The sequence below is a fragment of the Leopardus geoffroyi genome, chromosome X (genome assembly GCF_018350155.1).
Source record: "Leopardus geoffroyi isolate Oge1 chromosome X, O.geoffroyi_Oge1_pat1.0, whole genome shotgun sequence".
In the NCBI taxonomy this organism is placed as follows: Eukaryota; Metazoa; Chordata; class Mammalia; order Carnivora; family Felidae; genus Leopardus; species Leopardus geoffroyi.
Genome location: NC_059343.1, coordinates 25,919,427 through 25,928,342, shown reverse-complemented (window position 1 = coordinate 25,928,342; position 8,916 = coordinate 25,919,427). Strand labels below are relative to the sequence as shown.

Here is an 8,916-nt window from a genome sequence, read left to right as displayed (position 1 = left end):
GGGGTTCATCAAGCAGGAAGACCACTGATGTAGCAATAGCAATATCCCAAACAGTAGCTTCAATATTGCAAATGGCAAATGATAAGATGGACAATGAGATAACATTTTCAATATCTGTTATTGGTGCGGACCAGATGACCCATTCGGGCTTTTGGGTCTGGGCCAAGAAACGTGGACGTGCAGAGAAAAAGACCGCTTCTGGGTGGAGAGTGAGGGTGGGCTTCCCTAGGAGAGATGGAATAATGGCGGTGATGGTGTAAATATCATCTCCTATCCCTCAAGTTATCGCCCATTATCTTAAAAAGGGGGGGAGGGAGAGAATGGTTGATACAGCCTACACTTACCATGTACCAGGCAAACACCTGACATAGAGTAACTCATGTATGGGGACTATCTCACAGAGACTACTGTCCACATTTCACAAATAAGGGAAGTGAGGCACAGGGGGCCTAAGGCTTTCCTGTGGAAAGCTAAATAAGGCCCCCCACCCCAATGATGTCCATATTGTAATACTCAGAACCTGTGAATATATTATCTCATACGGTAAAAGATTTTGGGATGAGATTATTCTGAACCATCTCGCTTTGCCCGTTGTAATAAGGGAGATGGAAGCAGAGGTAAGAGTGACGTGGCAAGGAGCCAAGGAATACAGGCAGCTTGTAGATGTTGGAAGAGGCAAGAAAACAGATCCTCCCCTGGAGCTTCCAGAAGGAATGTCACCTTGATTTTAGCCCAGTGAAACTGATTTCAGACTGCCGGCCTCCAGAACTGTAACATAATAAATTTGAGTTGCCTTAAACCACTAGATTTGTGGTAATTTGTTACAGCAGCAGTGGGAAACCAATACATTGCCCAAGGCCACAGAACTACTAAGTGTCAGGGCCAGAATTAAAATTGAGGCAATCTGGTGCCAGGGTTGGAGATTTAACCTCTGCGTTATAGGGCCGCTCACAGACAGAATAAAGTTTCAGGTTGAATGCAAATATGTGTCTCCCAGGTTTTCCTTTTAGGCTCAGAATGCCAGGCTCCAGAGAAACTACAAAAGGAAAAAGATAATCCTATACCAGCTGGTATACACTAGTCTTCAGTCCTGGACCCTCGAAATCAATAAACAAACCTCCCATTTTAGAGAGGAGGAATTTGAGGACTAAAGGGCTGTAATTGTGAAGTTCCCCAGCTGGGTGGTGAAACAGTCAGTTATACAACAGGCAGGTGGTGATGTGGAGAGACCCACTGATCTCAGCGCCTGTGGAGAACTCAGGCAAGAAGCCTGCGTGGCAAGAGAGGATTAAAGGATCCAGGCTTCCTGAAACCTGTGTTTCTCATTATTCAGTTAGGAGAGGTGGAAGAAGAAATGTTAATTACACAACTATCCAAGGTAATACCTCTAGAAGAATCCAAAGTTCTCACTGTAGCAACATTTTAGCCCCATTTTGGCAATATTATAGCCCCAAACATTAGCCACTGTTACATCCTGGTCACTCTACCAGCTCTTTAACACAGCATCTATGACAAAGTGGGTGCTGGTAAATCTCAAATGGGTTAAACAAAAACGCTTTTGACAGCATCCCTAGACCAGTGCTTTTCAAAATTTAAGGTGCATGCAAATTCCCCTGGGGACCTCGTTAAAATGCAGATTCAGAGTCAGAAGGTATGGCTGGGGACTGAGATTGGGCATTTCTACCAAGTTACCATGTAATGCTGATAGCGCTGGTCCAAAGTCTATATTTTTCAAGTTCTCTGAAAATGAGACCTCCCTATACATATGCAAAACATAAGTTATGCAAACTTTGATCACTTAATGAAAGTATGCAAAGTTGGCGCAGAAAGATTTTCGCTCCTTATTATTAGGCACCTCTGCCCTCCCAATAAAGGGAGCAAATTATATGCCTGGGTTCAAGGGAAAGAGTTCGAACAGTGCCCCCAAATACCTGCTCCCTGCTCTCTTCTCTGTCTTCCAGAGGCAGGGAACGGTGTAATGAGACGAAAGAAGGGTTCAGGAGCTCCCCTGCCTCCGTTCCCCCTCTATTCCCAGCTTTTAAGGAGCATCTGCCCCTTCGGAACCGCTGAGGTCAAGGGCGAACACACCAGAGCACAGCGCCGCGCCCCCCTCCGCGCCCTCGCCCTGGCGGAGACGGCCGATGCGCGTGCGTGCGCGCTTGACATAAATAGATCCCAGGCGGCCGTCACCGGACAGACCCGGGTTCCGGGCACCACGGGCCATGGCGGGCGAGGACCACCAGTGGCAGGACAGCATCCTCTACAACATGCTCATGAGCGCGAAGCAAGCGCACGCGGCTGCGGAGGCGCCCGAGGCGCGGCTGGGGGGCGCGTGCTGGGGCTGCTCGTGCGGCTCGGAGCCCCTGGTGGGCAGAGCGGAGCTGCCGCGGGGGCGGACAGGGGCGCTCATGTACCGCTGCTGCTTTTGCGGGGAAGACCACCCGCGGCAAGGCAGCATCCTCTACTGCATGCTCACAAGCGCAAAGGAGGCGCAAGCGGCTGCGGAGGCGCCCAAGGAGCGGCCGGAGGGCGCGTGCTGGGGCTGCTCGTGCGGCTCGGAGCCCCCGGTGGGCAGACAGGAGCTGCCGGAGAGGCGGGCCATGGCGCTCCTGTACCGCTGCTGCTTTTGCGGTGAAGACCACCCGCGGCAGGGCAGCATCCTCTACAGCTTGCTCACGAGTGCAAAGCAGACGCACGTGGCGCCGGAAGCGCCCGAAGCGCGGCTTAGGGGCGCGTGGTGGGACCGCTCCTACGGCGCCCAGAGCCTGGGGGGCAGAAATGCGCTGCCGGGTGGGCGGGCAGGGGCGCTCCTGTACCGCTGCAGCTTTTGCGGGGACGACCACCCGCAGCAGGACGGCATCCTCCACCACTTGCCCCTGAGCGCAAAGCTGGCGCACGCCGCTCCCGAGACGCAGCTTGCGGCCCCTTTCTGGGACCCCCAGTGTGGCGCACAGCGGCGGGTGGCCCTCAAGAGTCCACAGGTGGTCTGCGAAGCTGCCTCGGCCGGCCTGTTGAAGACGATGCGCTTTGTCAAGTACTTACCCTGCTTCCAGGTGCTCCCTCTGGACCAGCAACTGGTGCTGGTGCGCAACTGCTGGGCGCCGCTGCTCATGCTCGAGCTGGCTCAGGACCGCTTGAACTTCGAGACGGTGGAGATCACGGAGCCCAGCCTGCTGCAGAGGATCCTCACCACCAGGCGGCGGGAGACCGCGGGCGACGAACCGCCGCCTCTGTCCTCGCTGCCGCCACACTTGGTACGGCCGCTGGAGGCCGGGCATTTGCCGTCTGCCGCTGAAGTCCAAGTCATTAAATGCTTCCTTGCCAAGTGCTGGAGCCTGGACATCAGTACCAAGGAGTACGCGTACCTCAAGGGGACCGTGCTCTTTAACCCAGGTAAGGGCGCAGCCTCGGCGCAGGCTTTTCTCTGTTCAGGAAAGCGCTGGGCAGTGCGTACCCGGGGCGCAGGCACTGAAGAGTTTTCTGTGGTCAGGGGAGTGTCGAGGCACCAGCGAAGAATCGCGAGTGACTCCGCAGAGTTGGGGGAGCTCCAGAAAGCACTCCTAGAGGGTGGGCTGCTGCCAGACACTCAGCAGAGAGCAGGGAGGTTGTTTGATGAGGTTTATTTTCTCTCTACCCCTTTCTGTTACTAAGGAAGAATTTGTGCCTGCAAGAGACAGGGCTGTCCTTACGCTCTAGTTTTTTAAATCCAGTAGTATAGCTTAAAAAAAAAAAAAAGTTCGCGTTCACCGCAAATTCTGCAACATGTCTTCCTGAAACCCAGTTCTGAAATTTACTAGAACTTTTTGTTCGAAGAAATGTACGCAGGCTGGCAAGAAAGTAAACATTACTTAAGGAGTCCTATACCATCCCCCGAGGGCACAGCCATTCGGGACACTGGACTTAGTGTTTCATGGTTCTGCCCCTGAATGATCATTTTTACGGTCCTAAACAGCTGGACTATCTCATCCTCCGAGTGTCTTTATCAGGGCACCAAGGGGGCAGGGAAAAAACACCAGCAGGGGCCCTGTCTCTTAGAGCTTGCAGAGACCTTAGGCACCTCTTAAGCCCCTCTACCGTTCATCCTTACTCCACCCCATTTGCAGGTTAGGTAGCCTAGTCCCACAATAACCGCCAGTGAGTGGTGGAGCCCAGTGAGTCATGGAGCGTGGGTCTCCTGGGCCCCACAGGATGTCTGCTGCAACACTTTCAGGCTGTTACGTGCTGGACCCTCTGCCCCACACGGTGCAACCGAATCATGAGAGAATATCTCCCTGGACCGCCCAGCACCTTTTCTTGAGTATGTCATACTACGAGAATTGTGTTTGACCAGAGTCCCTCCAGAAAGGTCACAAGCGGGGACAAAGTTTCCAGGCAACTTGAGTTGTGATAGTTTTTATAGTGTTCCCTTAACACCTTTTTTTCCTAACAGCAAGAGTCTGTGGTTATGTCCTTGCCTCCTGCCCAGTAGTTTTTTGAAAGGGTATAGAGCAGTATTTAATAGGATAATATTTCATTCAGAAGTCACATTTCTGTACCTAGAGATCTCTGCTCATCCCAGCCATCATAGTACATCACCTTTTGCTGCTATCATTCTTTTCCAAACTTGGCTGTGGATAAGGAATGCCACGGAGTGTGGGGAGAGGCTAGTTCAAAGTCTTACCAGGCTCTTGCCTAGAGGTTCTGACTTGGTAGCTGTGGTCCAGGGCCTGTGAATCTGCATTTGTAGTAAGTGCCCAAGGTGGTTCCTAAGATCATTTGTGAAATAGTGTTTTCTCACTCCTTCAGTCAGTGTTGTTAAACATCAACCACATGCCTTGTTATGTTGGAATAAAGAAAGGCAGGGGCTCAGCTTCCAGAAGTTTGTATTCCACGAGTTCCCCTCTTGCCCTCCACCCTGTTTTGTATACTTTGGTCACACACACACACACACACCCCATCTCTCTCATTCTCTCTCTGCTTTTCTGAATCCTCTCACTGAATTTAATCAGTTGAGTGTGTTTCAAACAAATGCACCTGCTAATAAGCGTGTGGCCTTTCTTTGATGTTTAACCTTTTGTGTGTCCTGATCTTTGTGTTTAAACTTTTTTTTTAATTGTGGAGTCCATTTGTCTGCATTTTCTCTTTTCTGAATTTACTTTATAGGCATGTCTTTTGGGAGGGGGCAGTGTAAAAGGCCAGTGAGTTCTGAAAGCAGAGGAAAGTGACAGGGAATTTACAAAATGAGGTTTTAAGGAGCCGTGAATCTGGACCTAGAGGAGCTTCACCTTGCTGGTGGTGGTTCAGGCAAGCCTCTTCTTGCCTACACCAGTGGAATTCAAACAATAATACGGGGTCTCAAGCCTGGCTAATGAGTGTAGGTACTAGGGGATGTTAATGTGTGTGGCCAGTATAGATGGAGTACAGATGTGGCTTTATTTAATTCTCAATATATCAGATACATTTGCCTATAATAGGAATGACTTGCCTATTATTAGTAGTAATTTTTCAAAGAATGCTGGCTGGTCCTGCTAGTCTGTTGGTTACCAGGGTGTTATTGAAATAGTTAACTGCTGGATTTTGTAGGAAAGGGAAGGAAAATTGATTGTCTTCATCACTGAGAACTTTTAAACAGTACAATAAATTCGCAAGTATTTAAATACAACTTAAGGAACTTGACAGTAATAGAACTGTCATGCAGCCTCAAAGAACTTTTAAAGCAGCCTCCTCTTACCACCTTCTTGATAAAACTTCCAGGCACTTTACCTTTCCTGCATTGTATTTCATTCAGTTTTACTGGGGTTTTCACACTATACTGCAAGGAGGTCAAGCATTCCCTGTCAGTAAAGTTACTTTTGAGCCATATGGTGATCCATGATGTTTGCATGTTTACTTTTTAACCTTTTAAAGACCTCTGACTTCAGTAGACCTCTTTAGTATTATTTTAAAAATGATTTTGCGTTAATCATTAGAATCAGATTTTTTAAACCTTCCCCAATACGGAAATCACAGTACAATGAGCTAAATGGCCAGTGTTATCTCTTAAATTACTAAAGGCCTGGAGATTAGAATCAGCCTGTAGGCAAACAGTTAGGGTGCAACTCAAGAGTCACTGTTTGTGGCTGTGAGGTTTACCACCAGCAGCTGGCTAATCACTGTATTGGTGGGAAATTCAAGGGAGGATGCTAAAATATTTGTCATCTGGCAAAACCTGTAGTCATTCTCCAATGGCCTGTTTCCCATAGGTAAAATGTAGAGTGCTCACTTCTGGAAACAATTTTAATGTCTTCCTATTTGCACAGTAAATTGGAGCCTTGATTCATTAAGTGATATTCTACTGTCATATTGAATAAATGTGTATCTGTTGGCTCCGGCCTAGCAGTTTTCAAATGTGAGGCTGCAAACACAGTAACTATTAAATAACTATGTGATAGTTCATTCTTGGAAGCATTGCTTCTGAAAACTTAGAACTGGTTTGGCATTTTATCCTTGTTCTAGAAAGCCCTTTGCAGTAGGAAGCTTGAACTCTTGTTTAATGTGGGAAGGGGCAGAAATGGGTATATTTAAAAAGCGAGCCAAGGATGCTGAGTGAGCTATTTCCAATAAAGAGACTGTTCTCCCTTTTTCTCCTCCAGGCCTGCCAGGCCTGCAGTGCGTCACGTACATCCAGGGACTTCAGTGGGGAACTCAGCAGATACTCAGCGACCACATCAGGATGACGCACAGGGGGCACCACATCAGATTCGCCCAACTGAATAGCGCCCTCTTCCTACTGAGATACGTCAATGCCAATGTCCTTGCGGAACTGTTTTTCAGGCCTGTCATCGGTTCAGTCAGCATGGATGATATGATGCTGGAAATGCTCTGTGGGAAGTTATGAAAGTGTGGGGGCCACACGGGTGCAGTTGCCAATGAGAGAAAGATAAGGAACCGGAGGCAGAACAGTGTAAAAAAAAATAATGTAAAATAGACTTATTTTTCTATGCATATTTTTGTATTCGATTAAAGAAAAACTTGAGTTCTAGACCCTTAGAAAATCCTCTGATCCATACTGTTTCATCATGAAGAAAAACGTTTACCAGCAGGTAACACATCTCTGTCCATCTTTGAGAAGAGAGCAGGATGTTACTGTCATAACCTCTTTTCACACTTTTAGTGACTCTCTCCAGTGAACCTACTAAAATCAAATCTGTAATAGTAAGTTATAATAAATGTTAAGGTGTTAACCATTAACTTGATTGCAAAAAAAAAAAAAAAACCAAAAAAACAAAAAAACCCAGAGCTTAAGCAAGGCTTCAAAAAATATCAAAAACCTAGCCCACAAAAACAAAAATAAAGTTACCTTTGGAGGTGGCACCATAACATTTAATGTGAAGACTCTCCTTGCACCAACTGGAGTTAAGTGGCAATCTGTGAGCACAGAGACACCTGAAAGTGAAGTCAGAGCTTTTCAGAATTTTAGTTTAAGACTTTATGCAATAAAGTTCAACAAGAAACTTGTATTCTATACAGAGGAGCTACAGTTCTAGAAAGCTCAACATGGTTATAAACCCCAAATGGTATCTCAGCTTTAAGATACATTACATATGTAACTGTCACCTTGAACAAGCATGGCATAAAATTATTAAGGGACTTGATTGTTGACTCTTGCTGCCCCTATGAATGTAATCTGTAGAACTAATTCTTCCTTATCCGTGGATAAAACTTAAGGCATTAAATGTTTATCCGCTCATAGGTAAGAAATTGCCCATTAGTGATAAATGCATTTAGCCCAGGCTACTGACCCGTTGCAAGAAGCCTTAAACTTTAGTGCAGACCCCTTTAGTGGTCTGGCGAATGCCTGGACATCTCAGAATCAGGCTCTGAGAATATCGCAGCAAATAAAATACTTAGGATTGCAAAGGAAATGAATCGTGTCAAAATATAATAAAAATGTTAAATTTTAAAAGTATTTTAAAATGTATAATGTATATGCTTCTTTATCAACACATTAAATAACAAACTGGTGGCAGGTCTAATATCTACCTTCATTTCAAAGAATGGGCCAATATCATTGAAATTTCAAGATAATTCACAGCATCTACAATATGATAAGAAAATATGACCCTTCCGCTGGTGACTGCATTGGGGGACCCCAAGATCACCAGCCCATTAAGGTGTGCTAGAAGTTCTCATGGGACACTGCATACAGTTGTGTTCAGGGCCAAGGCTTAACATGGTGATGTGGGCGGGGTATACAGCCGGCTCACAAGGGGAAGAGGCACAGGCAGAGTACAGAGGAAACCATGTGTCCGTATGCAAGTTTCCTCTTGCTTTTCACTTCCCATGATGGGTCACACAGAGCACACTCTTCCCTGGCAGTGAAAATGGAACATGTATGTGATATTTCTGCCCAGGGAAGCTCTTTGAGACTCAGAGTGTAGGCTTTTTATTGGGGGCCACTCACATAGATATCTTTTACCTAGCGCGTACCAAAATTCCAAACCCACAGAAAGCAAGCAAATGCTCAGTATAACCCCCACTGTTGGCACATTCTAGGCCCGGTGAGTCGCTCTCAGGCTTGACAGAAGGGCAAGGAACGCTCCCAGACTGAAGTTCCCCCATGTCGGCCAAGGGTCAGCCTTGCAAGGAGGCTGAGGACAGTCTCACTCTTGCTATGTTTAACTCATCTGCATAACCCACTCCCTTGGCCCACGGCCAAGGTGTCTTTACACAATTATCATCAGTAGGACTCCACACAACAGGTTGAGGCCAGCCTCCAGTAGCGGTCGCCCATATGCCCTCTGGAGGTTCTGGACTTCGCCAGTTAAAACACAGACCATGAGCCACAAAGCTCTTAGAAACCCAGGTGGCTTCCTTCATAACTTCCTGTATGAACCCCTTTAAAAAAAAAACCTGGCCTGAGGAGTCGATTCTGGCCCAGCAAGGCCTGGTAGGTAA

General features: G+C 47.3%; 1 protein-coding gene across 1 annotated transcript; it reads left to right on the top strand.

Moving 5' to 3' along the window:
- Positions 1-2,210: 2,210 nt before the first annotated feature.
- On the top strand, positions 2,211-7,927 carry NR0B1 (nuclear receptor subfamily 0 group B member 1). The gene is made up of 2 exons (XM_045471620.1): positions 2,211-3,393; positions 6,612-7,927. Exons 1-2 carry the CDS (start codon positions 2,223-2,225, stop codon positions 6,854-6,856), a joined length of 1,416 nt encoding a protein of 471 aa, XP_045327576.1. The 5' UTR covers positions 2,211-2,222; the 3' UTR covers positions 6,857-7,927.
- The last annotated feature ends 989 nt before the right edge of the window (positions 7,928-8,916 follow it).

Excerpts from the sequence above, each read along its gene's own strand:
- NR0B1 (XM_045471620.1), top strand. The coding sequence starts at position 2,223 with ATGGCGGGCGAGGACCACCAGTGGCAGGACAGCATCCTCTACAACATG. Across the intron at positions 3,394-6,611 it reads GACCGTGCTCTTTAACCCAG|GCCTGCCAGGCCTGCAGTGC; the intron begins GTAAGGGCGCAG and ends TTTCTCCTCCAG.